This window comes from Meleagris gallopavo, chromosome 7 (assembly GCF_905368555.1).
Source record: "Meleagris gallopavo chromosome 7, MGAL_WU_HG_1.1, whole genome shotgun sequence".
Taxonomy (NCBI): domain Eukaryota; kingdom Metazoa; phylum Chordata; class Aves; order Galliformes; family Phasianidae; genus Meleagris; species Meleagris gallopavo.
The window spans coordinates 21,651,905-21,668,166 of record NC_139410.1 but is presented as its reverse complement, the minus strand read 5'-3'; the positions used below and the strand labels follow the sequence as shown (position 1 = coordinate 21,668,166).

At 56.6% G+C, this 16,262-nt stretch overlaps 2 protein-coding genes across 5 annotated transcripts; one reads left to right on the top strand and one right to left on the bottom strand.

The window, feature by feature from the left end:
• Positions 1-360: 360 nt before the first annotated feature.
• Positions 361-8,785, bottom strand: ATG9A (autophagy related 9A). The gene is made up of 14 exons (XM_085228266.1): positions 8,601-8,785; positions 8,387-8,430; positions 8,165-8,229; positions 7,689-7,850; positions 7,447-7,588; positions 5,713-6,461; positions 5,170-5,323; positions 4,804-4,983; positions 3,938-4,183; positions 3,417-3,637; positions 3,200-3,317; positions 2,824-3,043; positions 2,541-2,683; positions 361-2,435 (listed from the first exon to the last, which is right to left on the bottom strand). Exons 1-14 carry the CDS (start codon positions 8,701-8,703, stop codon positions 2,430-2,432), a joined length of 2,553 nt encoding a protein of 850 aa, XP_085084392.1. The 5' UTR covers positions 8,704-8,785; the 3' UTR covers positions 361-2,429.
• Positions 8,786-8,855: 70 nt separating this feature from the next.
• On the top strand, positions 8,856-16,135 carry ANKZF1 (ankyrin repeat and zinc finger peptidyl tRNA hydrolase 1). 4 transcript variants are annotated; one of them, XM_085228269.1, is made up of 15 exons: positions 8,858-9,122; positions 9,361-9,470; positions 10,339-10,441; positions 10,662-10,846; positions 11,090-11,205; positions 11,294-11,447; positions 11,671-11,893; positions 12,037-12,135; positions 12,366-12,518; positions 12,599-12,715; positions 13,656-13,929; positions 14,290-14,401; positions 14,549-14,716; positions 14,821-14,891; positions 15,537-16,135. In XM_085228269.1, the coding sequence occupies exons 1-15, from the start codon at positions 8,996-8,998 to the stop codon at positions 15,655-15,657; spliced, it is 2,133 nt and encodes a 710-aa protein (XP_085084395.1). In that variant the 5' UTR covers positions 8,858-8,995; the 3' UTR covers positions 15,658-16,135. The 4 variants fall into 4 exon arrangements, with proteins under 4 accessions (XP_085084396.1, XP_085084395.1, XP_085084394.1 ...); XM_085228268.1 differs by having other exon boundaries at positions 12,342-12,518; positions 13,659-13,929; XM_019617133.3 differs by having other exon boundaries at positions 12,342-12,518.
• Positions 16,136-16,262: the final 127 nt, after the last annotated feature.

The window sequence follows — 16,262 nt, the reverse complement described above, 5'->3', positions numbered from 1 at the left end:
GCCGAAGGGGAACGGACCCAGCGCAGCTTATCGCGGCGAGCAGCCCTGCGGCTGCGGCACGGCGATAGCCCGGCCGCCCTGTAGAGGTCGGGCAGGACGGAGCGCCGCCGGTATTTATAGCTCACTTTGGCCCCCGGCCCGACGGGCACTCAGCTGCTCCTGCTTCAGCCGCGCTGATCCGAGTAACTTCGAGGCCGCCTCGCCGCTGTGGCACGGTGGCTCTGCCCCACCCCGCGGGCACCGGGAGCAGCCGGCGACGGCGCCTCGCCGCCTCCCGCCCTCATGTCGCAGGCACCGGTGGGCCTGGCACCCTCGCTTCCCCGCTGCTGCCCCCCGCGCTGCGGTGACACTCAGACGGCAGGCGGGCGACACATCCCATCTTTATTGGATGGCAAGACAGCTGTACAGTGAGGGCACAGGGCTGCGGCACGACCCTCCCTGGGCGCCCCGTGCCCACACACCCAGGAAGGAGATGAAGAATTGCGGCTCGCCATGCACAGGGGACACCGACGACACAAGCACAACATGCGGCGAGGACACCTGCCCGGCCTCTCCCTCTCGCTAGCCCAGCGAAAGGGCTCTCCTTTCCTGCAGGCTCCAAGCACTGCCCACGGACAGGGAACTTGCACTCTGCCTGGAGGGAGCCCAGGTGGCACAAGGTTGGGTCCGTGGGTCTGCCCCTATTTGCTCCCCAGCCTGGGGAAGGACATCAACATCACTCGGAGTTCCCACGGAGGCAGGGAAACAAAGGCTGCTAGCAGGGCTGCAGTTCCGACCAGCTGGGCGGCCCACGGTGCAGAGCCAGCCCCGCTTGCCACCTCCTCACTCCTGTCCCTGCTGCTGCAGTGCGGTGTAGCAGCAGCTGGCTCAGCGAGCCTGGCCCAGGCTCAAAGGGCATGGGGCAATAGCCTGGCAGGGAGAGAAAGGTCACCTGTGCTCCAGGAAAGGGAGGGCAGGGCATAGAAAAAGCAAGGAGTCCCTCCTCCAGGCAACAGGAGCAAGAGGGGTGGAACAAAGCTGGGCAAGGGTAGCTGAGATGCAGATCCTCGCAAGCTGCCACTGGAAGAGAGGTGAGGAAAAACAGCACGATCCTAGGAAGGGCTGGCCAAGGCCATGCTGTAAAGCCAGGATCCTGATTTCCTCCTCCATCATGTCAGGTTGGGCTGGGGTTTGCCTCTCACTTCTGGGTTCAAGATACCCCTTCTTTCCCTTCTGGCCCCCCCGTTCTCCCCCCCATGACATGAGGCAGCTGCTCAGCTTATGGTCTCCACAGCAATCCTTGCAAAAAGATTGCTTCAGGAAGGAAGGAAAGGAGCCAGGAGCCCCTGGGTGAGATGCAGGACACACTGAAGCCATTGTTATGGCAGGAGGAAAGGGCCGATACAAAAGAACAGGCCTGGGCACAGGAAAAAGGCCTTTATGATGCCTGGGGGAAGGGAATCAGCGCACAGAGCACAAGACCTTCACTGTGGGCTCCAAGCGGGCTGCGTGCACTCCCAGGGGACATCAGGCTGCACCAGCTCTTTGGCACTGCAAGAGGGCCTGGGAGCAGCTCATAACCCCTGAGCACCGTGCAGGGCAGGAAGTGCTGCTCTAGCCCAAGCCAGAGGGCTAGCATGGAGGCTGCCAGCGGGGAGGGACAGAGACCCAGGACTGCCACTCCATGGACCCTTTCCCGCATGCCTGGGACAGGGCAGGTGTCATGGGAGCTGGGGAGGAGCTGCAGCAGAGCTGTTCCCAACTCTGCGCACACAGTAGCGGCTAAAGACCTGCTGCAAGGTGCCTGGGCAGCACACGCATGTGCACAGAGAGGGGTGGCTGACTGCCCCGCTGCTGTCCCGTTCCAGACTGAGGTGTGCAACATTGGTCCTCTCTGTGAGGTGGAATGCGGCGCACGGCACTTCTCCAGGGCTGCAGGTGTGGTTCCAGCACTGCTACAGGCTGAGCAAGGCAGCTCCGACAGCTCCCACTGCTGTCAGCCATCCCTGGAGGACACCAGCTCCCTGTTTTCATTTTGGAGGCAGGTCCCAGCTCTGGGCAGACATCTGGAGCTCGTGCCTTGTCACATCCCTTCAAACAGCAGCTGTTGCTGCCACCTCCGAGCCCATCCACAGCTCCCCGCTGCCAGTCCCGTCAGCTGTCACGGCTCTGCAGCGATCCTCCGACACGGACGACACAGATGTGAACACAGACACATGTATGTACTCACACACGCATTCACCCCACAACAGTCAGAGTGGCGTTGACTTGACACACGGCTGGACAGCTGCTGGCCTGGCGGTTTTGTCTCATCAGCAATTGATGGCAACAAAACGGAGCCCATGACCACCCTATCCCCTTCAGATAGGAGAGGAATCGGGCTGACACCGCATCCTGCTGCCCAGGCGGCTCCCAGTTTGCAACCCCCACGAGATCCCCAGTCTGCAAGGCTATACCTGCAAGACAGAGAGGGAACGTGGCACCTAAGGGGTGCTGGCAGCTGGCCCGCAGCCTGGCATCCAGAGCACATGTTGCCCGTCAGCCATAGCCTCCTCCCCTACCTTGTGGATCTGCGGTGGAAGCTCATCCTCTGAGCTCTCCTCTGGCACAGGCTCTGGGTGTCTTGCTGACTGCCCATCCTCAGCCCAGCCTCCCAGCGGGAGGCGGGAGAAGTGTGATGGGGCTCTGTGCACCGTGCCTGGGTCTGCAGGAGGCGAGGAGGATTAGCAACCTGGGGGGCTGTCAGTCTTCAGAGATAAGCACGTTATTTGTGCCATTATTATGGGATATGGGTTACAGCACTGTGACCAGAAGGCTCAGATACCTGTGCCCTGGCTCCCATACCTGTGATGCCACCATACCGTCGCTGGAAGCCCGTCTGCAGCGTGGCTGTCTCCTCAGCAGGCTGCCGCGACGAGAAGGGGTAGCTGGCAGAGCGAGGGAGGGGGACAGGGGCACCTCGCTGAGCATCCAGCTCCTCATGGGTGCTCTCACCACTCTCATCACTCTCTCGCCGGTGCCAGGTGTGCCGCTCGGGCTCCAGCTGGGCATGCTGCTTGTGCAACTGCAGAGCCAAGACACAGGTGGGTCAGCTACAGATGCCCCAATGTGCCCCCAGTGCACCCTCTCCCCAGCAAGGCACTTCCAGTCAATCCAAGTCACCCAAAGCGGGGCACCGCAGTCCTGTCTGCCCATATCCCTTCTGGTTAGTTCAACTCACCTCATGCATGTAGAGTGCGTGGAGACTCATCTCAGTGGAGGCATACTCTGACAGGATCATGCTCTGCAGCTGACCCTCCCAGGCGCTGCTCCCTGAGCTCACGGTCCTCGCATCAGCACTGCCATGGGAAACAAGAGTGAAGTTTATGTGGCCACAAATACCGCCAAGCCTCTTTCTGCTCTAGGGTCAGGCAGTGAAGGCTGCCGCATGCCCTTACCCAGAGGCTGTCATGGCACTGGAACCACGAGGCTGGGTTCCCTCTCCATCTCTTCCTGCTGTCTGAAAGCCACCAGAGGGCTGCTGGGCAGACTGGAGTGGGGAGAAGGAACGCAGGGCTGAAGCCACTTCGGAGAGATGACGAGAGGCCTGTCCATCACGGCCCATGTGGAATCCCAGCACTGAGGAGCCTGCTATCACATTGGCAATCAGGCTGTGAGGCTGCAGAGACAAAAGGGAGAGAGAATCACTGTCCTGTGCAGACTTGGAGGCCTGATCCCCACCGAGACAAAACTGAGGGACCCCAGCTCTCTTTAGTGCCTTTCCCACCTCAGAGGGCACAGGAAACTCTTGCTGCCCTTCCCTAAAAAGACAGAATTAGTCCAGTGAGTGCTGATCCATCATATTTGCACCCCTGGACACAGCCCAGGTAAGGGCAAAGTCTGTCCTGAAGGCCTGACACTTTGCCAGCACCCAGCAAACACTCCAGAACCATCCCACATTCCCCCCCATCCTGCGCACCTCTGACTCTGACTGCAGAGACTGGATGGAGCTGAAGAGGGCATTTTCAGGGAGCACAGCCTGCTGGGCCAGTGCCATGCTGCTGTCCCGGTGCACCCGTTCCTTCAGGAAGCCGATGAAGGCTGTGCTCTCACGGGGTGGCTGCCATTTGGGGTTGGTGATGGCAAAGTGCATGAGGGACAGCTCCGTCTTGCCATCCTCAGCCTGCTGGTAAATGGAGGCCTCCGTCTTCCCTGCTGACATCCACTGTAAAGCACAGAGAGAGACTTAGGACCAGGATCTGCTTTACACCCTTGCCAAACCTAGGAATCCTGCACACCAGCTAGACTGGACAAAATACACAACAAACCTGCATGATGGACCCTATCTCCAAGCAGTTGGCACGCACTATACCAAAAGCCCCATAATTAATTCAGCCTCTGCAGCCTACCTTCCTTCTCCGTCCCTATATATGCATTGCTGAAAGGGAACTAAAGAGGTGAATGCCAGTCACAGAGCCGAAAGCTTTGTTTTGTACTGTCCAACCCACAATGGGAGCATCTATAGCCAACAAATGGCTGTTTTTGTAAGTTGCCTGCCACAGAGAGTCCATCCCCTACTAGTTCATGGCCCTGTCACTAGAAATTCTTTCCTGACGAGTAACATAAATTTCCAGGCACAGGAAACAGACTAATTTTCTTTCTCTCCAGAGTAGACTTTGTAGAAGGGAATATATATCCCGTCCCCCCTAGGCTGCCTCTCTCCTGGGCTAAAGCAGCCCAGCTTTTAAATCAGTTATCATCAGTTAGACTTCCTAGATTTCCAAATATCCTAATTCTTCTCTCCTGAGAGAGTCCTGGTATGAAAACAGGCCCCACGGAACCTACCGCTGGGTGGCCATGCTGGCGTACGTCCATCTGGGCAAAGGAGCAGGTGTCACCCACCCCCACCACCTCCACGGTGAAATTGCGGAAAAAGTCAACAATGTCCAAGGATTTGGGACGCAGGCAGATGATGAGGATCAGGGGGGTAATGATGGGACTCAGAAGCTCCTCCAGGATGAAGACCTGAGGACAAAGACGATGAGCTCAGCACAAAGGTGAGGATGTCAAGAAACTTGCCAGCCCCAAAGCCAACCCATAGCTCTAGGCCACGTTCGGTGGCAGGGTGCTTCTGAGAAAACCACCTTGTTCCTGTGCCAGTCCAGGGATGGGAGAGGGTTTCCATCCCAGCCCCTTGCAAGCCAGGCTCACCGCTTTGTACTGGAAGAGCTGGGCAAACTCATCCCTCGTCTCATAGCGGTGGGCATTGCCCTGCCAGTGGTCAGGCATGTAGTGGATGTGTGCCAGGATGACTCGCAGCAGCTGCTCAGGGCAAAACACCAGGTGCTGGTCGGGGATGAAAGACCTGCAGGGCAAGACAGGGAAACGTCTCAGTATTCCTGGAAGGTTTCATGCAGGGATGGCGGGAGACTGACACATATTACAGCTTCACCTGTGGCCTTCACTCCAACCCAAACCCTCCTGCCAGCCCAGCCCAGGGATGTTGTTGTATGACTCCAGCAACTTCCCTTATATCAACACTGAAGTCATCACCATAGCCACTGTGTCTAAGTTCACCACTGGTCCCCTCTCCTGCCTGCCCTGCCCCAACTTGCCCCAGCCGTGCCCTTCACTCACACAGATTCATTTCCACTTTTAATCTAAGAATGCACTCAAATGAAGGCTATCAACCTCACTGCTCCCCCATCATACTGTCAGCAGCATCCAGCCCTGACCAGCATGGACCTTCCTCACCTGCACACTGTGATGCCCACTCCGAGAAGGGTGACTGTGGTCAGGACGTGTTCAACCGCCAGCACGTCTTCATCATAGATGGTGAGAGCGATGAGCACCGCCAGGATGGAGCCAGCAAAGAAGGCCACGTTTTTGGCCACAATAGTGAGGAGAGGGGAGATGAAGCAGTTCATATATTTGGAAGCTGGCTTGTAACCTTTGCTGAGACGTGACTGCAGTTCATGGTCTAGCTCGTTGAAGTGACGGAGGTAACAGCGGCCGTACAGAGACCAGCAGCGGGCACCCAGGCTGCCCGGTTCCCGCTTCAGGATCTCCGTGTAGCTGAAGAAGGCATAGAGGATCTGCCAGATGAGGATGAGGGGGCAGAGGAGGAAGTTGGCGATGCCAATCCAAAGGATGCGAGTGCTGAGCTTCTCAGCCAGCTCCAGGCGATTCCCAGCCCGCTTATATTCAGCCTTCAGGCTCCACTCGTTCTCAAAGAGTGAGCCAGGCCCCCAGAAGAAGATGAGCTCAAAGTTGTACTTGAGCCCACGCGTGTAGAAGACGGTGTCTCCCAGCAGGGGCAGGCGGAAGCGGATGGGCAGCAGTGACTTGTTCACCATGGCCACCATGTAGTTCTTGAAGCGGAGGATGCGGTGGTAGATGTCCAGCTCTGTCAGTTCCTTCTTGTGGATACAGATCTGGTGCTCCTTCTGGATCTGCACGATGCGGGCCTGTACCTCCTGCCAGGTGTAGTAGGGCAGGTTAGACTGGAAGGGAAAGCAGTGAGGTTAGGGGCAGGCTCCAAAAATGGGGGCTGGGCTGAGCTTGTTCCGATAGCAGAACCCAGCACACACCTCAGGGTGTGTACGAGCCACGAGCAACACCACAGCACCAGGCACTTCTTCCTGCACTGCTTCAGCCTGAGTCATCCCAGCAAGCCCCAAACCATGCCCCAGTGCCCTTTGCCTCTCGAATAGCATAGGGGCTGTTTCCCACCCACTCACATGCCAGTTGCATTAGAGGCACAAATACAGGTGCTGTCTCTCATGGATCCTCCCTCCCAGAGCTCACAGTCCTGCTGTTTGGAGTCAGCAAGGACGCAGGAGTAGGGGATGGTGACATAACCAAAGTCCCAGAGGCAGCCTATGGAAAAGTGGGGGCTAAACCAAACCTTTCGGCTCATCCCATCTTTCTCAATATACAGTCTCTACTCAAAATACACACAAACACCCTTTGGTGCTGTCCATCAGAGCAAGGACTCTGGAGAGGAATGCATGCACAAGCTTCAGAGACCAGCTTTGCCAGACTCATCACCACCGTGATCTTCAACAACTAAGCAGCTCTACCCCTCATTTTTCCAATCTGTAAACAAGGAAGTTGATACTGTGTGCTTCCCAGGGAAGTCCAAGAATACCTTCACTTATGCCTTCTCTGTTGAAAAGCGTCACAGAAAAGGCCACCACAGAAGACTAAACATATGGAGCAGCAGATGGCAGATGCATGTGCCAGCACAGAGTGAGGCAGGCTGGGCAAAGTGGGTAACAAGCAGCAAGTTGGCTGCTGGAGAAGAAGCTGGAAAGAAAACCATGCAGTCACATAGCCTGGGAGAAGCTGAAGCAGAGGACTGAGCATTCAGTGCAAGTCTCTCCAAGAAGCTGGCTCCAGAGAGGAGTGCAGATGAGCTGTTTCTCACTGCACAACAAACGCCTCCCACCTCCTGTACCACATGTAGCCCTTGTCCCACCTGCTTACCATGGGGATTCTGAGGGCATTGATGTAGAAAGAGTGAATCTCCCAATAGCAGCAAATGTTGTAGATAAATTTGACAAGTCTGTGAATCCAGAAAACCCCAGCTATCACCAGGATGCAAATGAGGAAGCTGTTGGCCTGGATTCTGCAAAAGAAAAAAAGATGGCAGTAGCAGTGGGAGATGAGTCCTGGACAAGAGCTACCAGCACCTGAGAAAGCATGAGCAGTGCCTTGGCTGCCCCTACCTTGCACTGCAGACATTTGGAGGCAGGAAAGCATCTGGTAGAGTCACTTTAATGGGCTCACTGGAATGCTGGCTGTGATTTACCACTTTGTTGGCAAAAAGGATATCATAATCAACGCAGCTAATAAGAAAGGTGGTAAACGCCACCACGAAGATGAACTGCCTGTGAAGAAAGAGAGAAATAATGAGGGAAGCCTTCTGCCTCCTCCAAATGTGAAGCAGGCGGGAGCACAGGGTCACACATTTTGAAGATGCAGGGTCACATATTCCCACAGCCAGGCAGCAGGAAAGCTCAAGGGCACCAGTTCCACAGAATGAGCCGAAGGTCTGGGCTTCATTAGAAAACTCTAATGAAGGCTTGACAGGAGGACTGTAACAGGATCCCTCCTGCCCACTCAACTGCAGGAGCTCGGCAGCCTCCCATAGCTGTTCCCCAGGCGCTGTTGCAGCCCCAACACAGGGGCTTTCCGCACTTACATGAGCTCAAAGATCTCTCCGATGAGCATGCAGGTGAAGCCATTCTTCTGATGCAAATTATAGACGTGAAGGCTACAGTTAAGGAGAGCAGCCGGGACACTCCTTCCCTCCGACACAGGACAGCGAGGCGGCCGTCCCGCTGACACCCTCAGGCCCTCAGCCAAACCTCTCCACCGCCTACACAGCTCCCCCCCGGCCCCCGCACAGGCTGTGAAAGGATATCCGAGAGAAGAAGAGGTCTAGGTTCTCTATGTGGTGCCAGGGAGCTGCAGGGAGGAGAGGCAGCGTGAGAACCAGGCATAACCCGAGCACGGGGCTCCCCCGGCTCCACACAGCCCGCAGCCCGCAGCCCCCAGACCGCTCCGCCGCTGCCTGCGGGCCGCACCCCGGCCTGCCGCACCCTCCCGGCCCGCCGCTGCCCAGGCCCCGGGCTCACACTTCGCGCCTTCCGGGACGTGCACAAGGAGATCGCCGCCGCCGGGCGGGGACTCGGTGGAGGAGCTCTCCAGCCGCTGGTACTGTGTCTCCAGGTGGGCCATGGCCGGGCCCCGCCGCCGCCGGCCTCAGCCCCGGGCCCGGCCCCGCCCCGCCGCGCGACCGGCGGCCGCACCGCCCAATGGCGATCGCGGGGCGGGTCCGCGCTGGGCCGATCGGAGGGTGGGAGGGCGGGCGGCGGGATGAGCCTCGCGGGGACCCGTAGGGGGAGCGCCGGAAGTGGCCTTGGCTACGAGCGCCCCGGCTGCGACCTGCATTTCCGGTGCTGCCTGGGGGCCCTGGGGGATCCGCGTAGGGGCTGCGGCCCGGGCTGGAGCGGGGGGGTGAGCTGGGCCGATGCCGGCCTCCGAGAGCAGGTCGGTTTTCCAGGCTGCCCTGGACCCCGTTCTCCTGCACGGGCTGTCCCTCGTCAGCGGGTTCGCTGCGAATCCCTCGGCTGCCGAGCCAGCGCCTTCAGGGCACGGTGCGTTGTTCTCTGCGGTGCGAGGGGGATGCGTGCGGGCTGGGATCGGGGAGTGCTGAGCAGCAGAGCTGCCCTGCAGCGTCTGAGTGGGCACCCCTCGGCCTACAGCCATCACCACGGGATCCCCAAGGCTCCATCTCCTGCCTTGTGCCCCTTGTGCGGCCAGGCTGCGTGGGGCTGAGAGGAGACTCAGGGGGTCCCGCTCTTTGTGGTGCTGCACAGTCCTGTCTTCTTTCAGAGAAACCTGCAGCCACCCATGGAGGGGAGAAGGCCGGCACAGTCCCCGAGGTGCCGGAGAGGATGTGCTGCTTAACCTGCAGCCAGGAGTTCCGCAGCCGGGAGGAGCAGGTGAGCAGGCTGTCATGGCTTGCTGGGTGCTGCTGGGGGGTTCAGCCCCACACCGGGCTGCTCAGTGACAGCTGCTGCAGCTTCGGTAGGGCCTTGAAGTCCTGCACATCTGATCCAGGCAGATCAGACAGGACTGTGCCATTTGAGGATAGCCCAGCGTGTTTGGTGATGTTTTGTTGGCACCAGGAGGTGCTGTTTCCTCATGATCGTGGTAAAGTCATTCAGACTCCGTACAGTATCACTTGGTATGTCTTTTACTTGAAGCAACACTACAAGAAAAAGAGGATAGTGCAGATATTCTTACATCTCTTTAAATGCTGGTAGTCCTGTGAGTCACATGGTGTGATGGGTCTCCAGTCAGGGTGCAGCAGGCTGCACGGATCCAGTCCTTGCAAAGGTTTTCCCGTTGTAATCCTTCAAGTTCTTACAGTGTTTTCTTTAAAGAGGGCAACTCTATCCATCTTTCCTATTGTAAAATTTAAAAGATGTTCATATGAGAACTTCTTGATGCAGATCTGGACAAAGGCAAGGCCATGCAGGAGGTGTAATTGCTACTACTGAGTGAGAGCTGTGTGTGGGCTGCTCTCTTCCAGTGACTTGGCTGAGTTTATCCTGCAGCTATGGGATTTGTGCGGCACAACAAAGGCCTGAAGGCCAAGCTGCACATGCAGCACAGCACAGTGCAGGCCCAGGTCTGTTTAGGTTAATGGCTAACTGGCTCTCCCTAATGTACTGTGATTTCCTTCTCAGGATCACTGCAGCCCCAGAATTGGTATGGCTGTCGGAGTCTGTCACCGTGGAGTCTTTGACAGGGGTGGCTTCTGTGGAGCACCGGGACCCTGCTGACTCACTCTTCTTCCCTTCACAGACTGAGCACTACCGACTTGACTGGCATCGCTTCAACCTAAAGCAGCGACTCCAAGGCCGCCGGGCGCTGACGGTGGAAGAATTTGAGGAGAAGAGCAGAGCAGGTGAGGAATGGGGCTGCCTCAGCAGGACCAGAGACTTCTAGTGACTTTGCTGTTCTGCCTGGGAGTGAAGCCTCCAGGTGCCTGTACATGTTCACAGTCTTTTTCATCTGTCTGATACATCAGGGCTGTGGGCTGATCCCTGGAGCCACCTGCAAAGTTTCGGGTAGGCTGTTTGTTGATCTTTGTCTTGCTCCATTGCCCCATTTTCTTTTCCCTGCAGGTGATATTTCCAGCATCTCAGGATCTGATTCAGAGAGCTCTGATGCAAGCAGTGAGTCAGAATCGCCTTTCCCTGCCATCAACAGCCCTTCCACCCCCCAGTGTCCCCGCTCCCACAAGGTGCTGCTCCGCAATGCAAGGGGACAGTTCATTTCTGCCTATCGCTGCATACTGAGCACTGGGAAGGCAAGTCACGGTCCAGTTTGTTGGGAATGGGGCCCCAGAGAAGAGGGCTGGCATCGGGGTGCAGACATCTGTCTGAAAGTCCCTGGGGCCTCTTAAGGGGAATGGAGAAGCTGCAGCTGAGATGCCCCCAGCAGTGTGACTAGGACTGTACATATGCCAGCAGGGGGAGTGTCTTCTGTCTTGGGGACAGCAAGGAGCAATGGGGTGATCCCATAGATGCTAGCAAGAGTGTTTGTGTCTCAGGGTGGCAGCGAGGAGCCCATGGAGCTGATAACCTCACTGCAGAGCCTCAGTGCAAGCACATGCTGGGTTGTACTGATGATGGGCGGTGGGCACTTTGCAGGAGCTGTGTTCCGTGGGTGAGTACAAGGGCACAAGGCTGAGGTTGTCTGTGTGGGTAGGGACAAGCATGGCCAGCTGTTGGATGGGCCCTTCCCTTTTCTGTAGCTCCCAGGTGCAGGAACACAAGACCTTCCACCGCTATACTGTGCGAGCCCGGCGGGGCACAGCCCAGAGCCTTCGGGATGCCCAGACGCCAGGATCAGCACCCAGATCAGCAGGAGCCTCCCTGCGGCGTTACAATGAAGCTGCACTGCTTAAGGTGAGAATGGACCACAGGCTTGGGTTTTCAGTAGGAAAACGTGGTCACAACCATCTCTGCGTGATGATGCTATGCCGCTGTTGGAGTTCATGTGCAGGCTGTGAGCTCCAGAACAGGGTCAGGACCCAAATGAGGCTGCCATGTCTTGAATCTGCCTGTTCCAGGGCTGCTGGTGCCCATGCTGTGCATTCAGGGCTCCATGGAGCCTTCCTTTGTTCCTCAGGACATTCAGGACCTGTTGGCAGCTTGGGCTCAGCACCTGAAGGAAGCTCAGCGCATCTTTCTCCGAGCCCCTCGTCACAACCGGGCGCTGCTCTTTGATAGCAGGAACCCCCACCTCAGCCGGGGAGACCCCCGTGTCTGCCACATCCCCCTCAGCACACGCAGGGCTACCCTGAGGGAGGTGCTGCGAGTTCATGCTGTGCTGTCCAGCCTGCAGGTGTTTGGTGAGTTGGCCTGGCCCCGGTGCCTCAACACTTTTGGTCAGTACAGGTGAGGTGGCATGGTCCCTCACGTAACCCGGGAGTACTGCACACATCTAGTGGCTCTCTGCTCTCCATCCCTGGGCAATGACACCCTTCATGTCTAGGGAAAAACACCCCACTGGAGGACATCACTGGGTCCCCAAGGAAAGTCTGGCAGAAGAAGCAGCGAGCAGCTGAGACAGATTCCTTGCAGATGAACACAGGTGGTGTATTCAAACGTGGAGGGAGACATGGCTCAGAGCAATGTGGGGAGGTGGTCAGGTGTTACCTGGGGATGAGATTTACACCCCTGTAACAGGGCAGGATGCTGCAGCAGAGACTCTGCAGAGAGTGGCTTCCTGCTGGGTAGAAGGGGAAGATGTGCTTATCTGAAAGCCCCAAATAATTCATGCTGTGTGTGGCGCTTCAGCCCCTGTCCTTTCACCCTCATCAGCTGCAGAGGAGGAAGAAGAGGAGGAAGAGAGTCCAGCAGGGAAACTGGAAACTGTGGAAGTGACACTGGGGACCTTGGACCTCCGGGAGTTTGAAGTGATGCCAAAGCAAAACCGCAAAAGGCGGAAGAAAAGGAATAAAAGGATGGAGAATGGTGAGGGGGAAGGCACTGGGGAAGGGACTGCCATGCCTGAGGTGCTGGCTAAGCTTCCTCACCACCCGCTCCCACTGCAGGGCTCCATGCTGAAGAGACAGGATGCTGTGGAACCCAGGGTGGGAAGGCCATCTTGGAGCTGGTTACAGAGCTGCAGGGGAAATCTGGGGCTGAGCCCTTTCCCTGGGAGACTGCAGGTGAGCAGAGTTGGGAGCCTGGCCAGGTGCGCATCTGCCCTCTGTGCTGGGTACTTTGCAGTGAAGTAAAGAGCAAGTTGTTGTGCAGGTACTTAGAGCAGTTGAGTACCAGAGTGGCTGTAACATAGCCACATGCCTTCAGGCATGCAGTGTGTGCAGAAAGTAACTGAACCATGGTGTTTCCATGTGGATAGATGAGATTAGAGAGCAGCAGAGATCGCTGTTGTGACAGCAGGCCTGAGATGCTGCAGGCTAGCATCTGGCCTGCTCATTGGAGAGTACAAGCTGATGGGAGAGGGGAAGGTATCCAGGGACACCACTTCCATTACTCTAGATCCTGTTCTGTAAGGCAGACAGCACCTGGCTAAGCCAGGCTGGTGCATGAGGTTGAGATAGCTTTCACCTCAATAGAGGACATGTCTGCTGTCACCAATGCTACGGTACACTGTCACAGATGCTGAAGGTGTTGGTACCCATGTAATACTGTAATAGGATGGAAAGTTCTGCAGTAATAGTGGGGTGGCAAAGTCTTTGGCTGCAGCAAATGAGAATGAGCCCAAATGCAGCAGCTATGGATGCAGAAATGAAGGAAAAGAGCTGCTTACCTTCGGAAGGCCTCGGTTATGTAGAGATCTCCAGCAAGAGATGCCCTCGCCTCTACTGTCAACCCTTAAATGAGGTCTGGGAAGGGATGGATCCTGGCTCCACCACTTCCAGTCACTCAATGCATTGCATGCATCAAAGCTTCCCTGGGTTGGCCCTGCCTTCCCACCAGGTGCTCCATCACTGGTTCAAGGCCATGACTTAGCATTTCTGCTACATACCCACATCCAACTACCAGGACAATGCTTTAACAGCAATATGTTGGTTTCCCGCTCAGCCAAATGGGAGCCAAATGGCCCTGCAGCATCAGACTTCCCCTCTTGTTCTTCTCTCACAGCAGACCCTCAGACCCAGCTCCGTGATGCCCTGTTCACAGCCTGCAAGACGGGGGATGTGGGGACACTGCAGCACCTCCTGGGTGATCCAGAGAGCAGGGGCCCGCTGGGGGACAGCAAGGATGGAGATGATGAACAGCCCCTGGATCTGCCCCACTCCCTGCTCAACCAGCCTGTGGATGAGCATGGCTTCACCCTGCTTCATGTGGCTGCACGTGCAGGGAGGGCTGAGGCTGTGTGTCTGCTGCTGGAAGCAGGGGCTGACCCTGCACTCAGGTATGGCCACAGGGCATCCAGCAGTTGATAGCCACTGCTATGGGAGTCCAGCAACTCTCTCCTGTTGCAGTTATGTGAGGCTGATACCAGCCTTGTCCTGGAGCCAGCCGAGTTTGGTCAGGATCAGGACCACTGGGTTTATTTCTAGGTAATTCAGAGGTTTGGGGTGAGATTACCCTTTGAAATGCAAGGAGAGGATTTGACGGATTGTGGTGTGGGAATATGCAGCCTTCCCCTCCTTGGCTCCAATACCCTGGTCTTATATACATCCATTGGACACACCTTCAGGGAGTCACTGGGCTCACAGCCCAGTGAGAAGCAGTGATACCTTAAGATTGAGCTGCTCTGTTCACCTTGCAGAGACAGGCAGGAGAGGACCCCTTACTGTGTCTCTGCTGACAAACCAACACGCAATGCCTTCCGCAAATTCATGGTAGACCACCCAGACAAGTACGACTACAGCCGTGCCAAGGTGGGTGCCTGCCCTCTGCCCTTGCTTTCTGGGGACCCCGAGCAAAGTGGCCCCCAGCCACACCCCAGCATCCTGCTCTCGCCTCCTCATGCCTTTGCCCCTTACTCTGAAGGAGATGCTGACCGCCCCCTGCCCATACTACCCCAGGTACCTGGCCCCCTGACTCTGGAGATGGAAGCCAAAAAGCTGGAGAAAAAGCGGGCACAGAAAGCCCAGCGGAAGCAGCGGGAGCAGGCACAGCGGGAGGAGCGGCAGCGCTTAGAGCAGGAGGAAGAGGAGAAGCAGCAGTTCGCAGCCCTGTCTGATAGAGAGAAGGTAAGGCCTCACCATGGGAGAGGAACCAGCCTGGCCAGGCCAGCACTGATGCAGTGGGCTATGGCTCAGCAAACCTTGGGGGCTGACCTAACTCTGCTCCCCAGAGGGCCCTAGCTGCTGAGCGGAGACTGGCTGAACAGATGAAGAATGGCAGCACAACTCTTTCCAACATCAGGTAACAGCCCACATAACACGACTGTTGTGAAGTGACAGAGAGAGGGAGAATGCTGCCAGTGCTGGCCAGAAGTGTTCCCTTCAACCAGAGACTGTCCCTCACTCTTAGCATAGTACGGCACTCATCATTGCAGATAAACTCCTTACGTCAGCACAGCTGTTCCCTGTCCTTCTTGTTCCAGTCCTCATCTCCAGTCTAAAGCTATTCCTGTCCCTTCTACTCCAGCAGTTTATCCATCCCCTTCAAACATTTTGTCAAGACAGCTTTGTCCATTTGCAGCCAGATCTGTGGCAAACCAAGCCTTCAGCCTCTCCTGTGATTTTCTGACCCCAGCTGCAGTGTCCTTCCCTATGCCACCCCACAAGCTTGTGGGCAGTCAGATGTACACATGGTAGTCTGGGAGATGCTAAACTACCACAAATGGGGCCAAAGTCCCACGTTCAGCCTGTCTTGAGGTACCTCATGGTACTCCCATGCTGTGTCAGCTCCAGGGGGTGTGCCCTGGTGAGGCTGCTAGGTTAGCCCTGTACTAGTGTGAGAACCTGCTCCCTCATGTCACAGCCGCTACTCAGCCACTGTACGTACCTGTTCTCTCTTATCCAAGTGTCCCCTTCACTCAAGGCCATTTCTGCTCTTTCCCTGCAGCCGTTGCTGGTACTGTGGAGAGTCCCTGCTGGGCCGGATCCCATTCCATTACCTTGATTTCTCCTTCTGCTCCACGGCCTGCCTGCAAACCCACCGCCGGGCCCAGGCCAACCACACATAAGGCTGTGGGATGCCATCATCAGCCAGGGACCCACGTGGTGGAGACATGGCTGAGCACTGGCTGCGCAGCTACAGAGAGTCTGTAGAGCAGTGCTGGTAAGAGGGACTGAGCTGGTCATAACACTCTCTGCAGCAGTTTTCACAAAACTGGGCAGCTGCAGCATAAGTGTGACTCAAAGTAGTAACAAGCAAGGCCTGCACGTGTTAGTGCAAAAGACCAAGACTGCTCTGTAGTCTGGTTCCAGCTAGGAAGTCCTACTGCCTGCTTTTCTGATGGGTACCATATAGGCTGCTTCTTGGAGTGGTAGTACAGATCCTGATCTGTACAAACCCTGCAGCCTTGAGCCCCCGTGCCTGGAGGTACCTTCTCACCTGTATCTTGCCCCTTCCTCTCCTGGAAGCCACTGAGTCTCAGCCATATCTTGTTAAGAACTACCTCCTCTGCCTGCATTGTCAATAAAGAGGTGCCTTCAACCCCCTCTAGATGTATAAACATGAAACTATTTGGGATGAGTTCAAGTACTGATGGAAAACAAGCTGATTCTGGGCTCCTTTCCTAGTACGGGGACTGCCTGGCTCCAAAGCAGCCAACTTCGGCTGTCTCTG

Coding starts and splice junctions, on each gene's coding strand:
- ATG9A (XM_085228266.1), bottom strand. CDS start 8,703: ATGGCCCACCTGGAGACACAGTACCAGCGGCTGGAGAGCTCCTCCACC. Junction 6,462..7,446: donor ATGCCCTCAGAATCCCCATG/GTAAGCAGGTGG, acceptor TTTCCCTTCCAG/TCTAACCTGCCCTACTACAC. Junction 5,324..5,712: donor GTGGGCATCACAGTGTGCAG/GTGAGGAAGGTC, acceptor CTTGCCCTGCAG/GTCTTTCATCCCCGACCAGC.
- ANKZF1 (XM_019617133.3), top strand. CDS start 8,996: ATGCCGGCCTCCGAGAGCAGGTCGGTTTTCCAGGCTGCCCTGGACCCC. Junction 10,847..11,089: donor GCATACTGAGCACTGGGAAG/GCAAGTCACGGT, acceptor TTTGTGTCTCAG/GGTGGCAGCGAGGAGCCCAT. Junction 11,448..11,670: donor ATGAAGCTGCACTGCTTAAG/GTGAGAATGGAC, acceptor TTTGTTCCTCAG/GACATTCAGGACCTGTTGGC.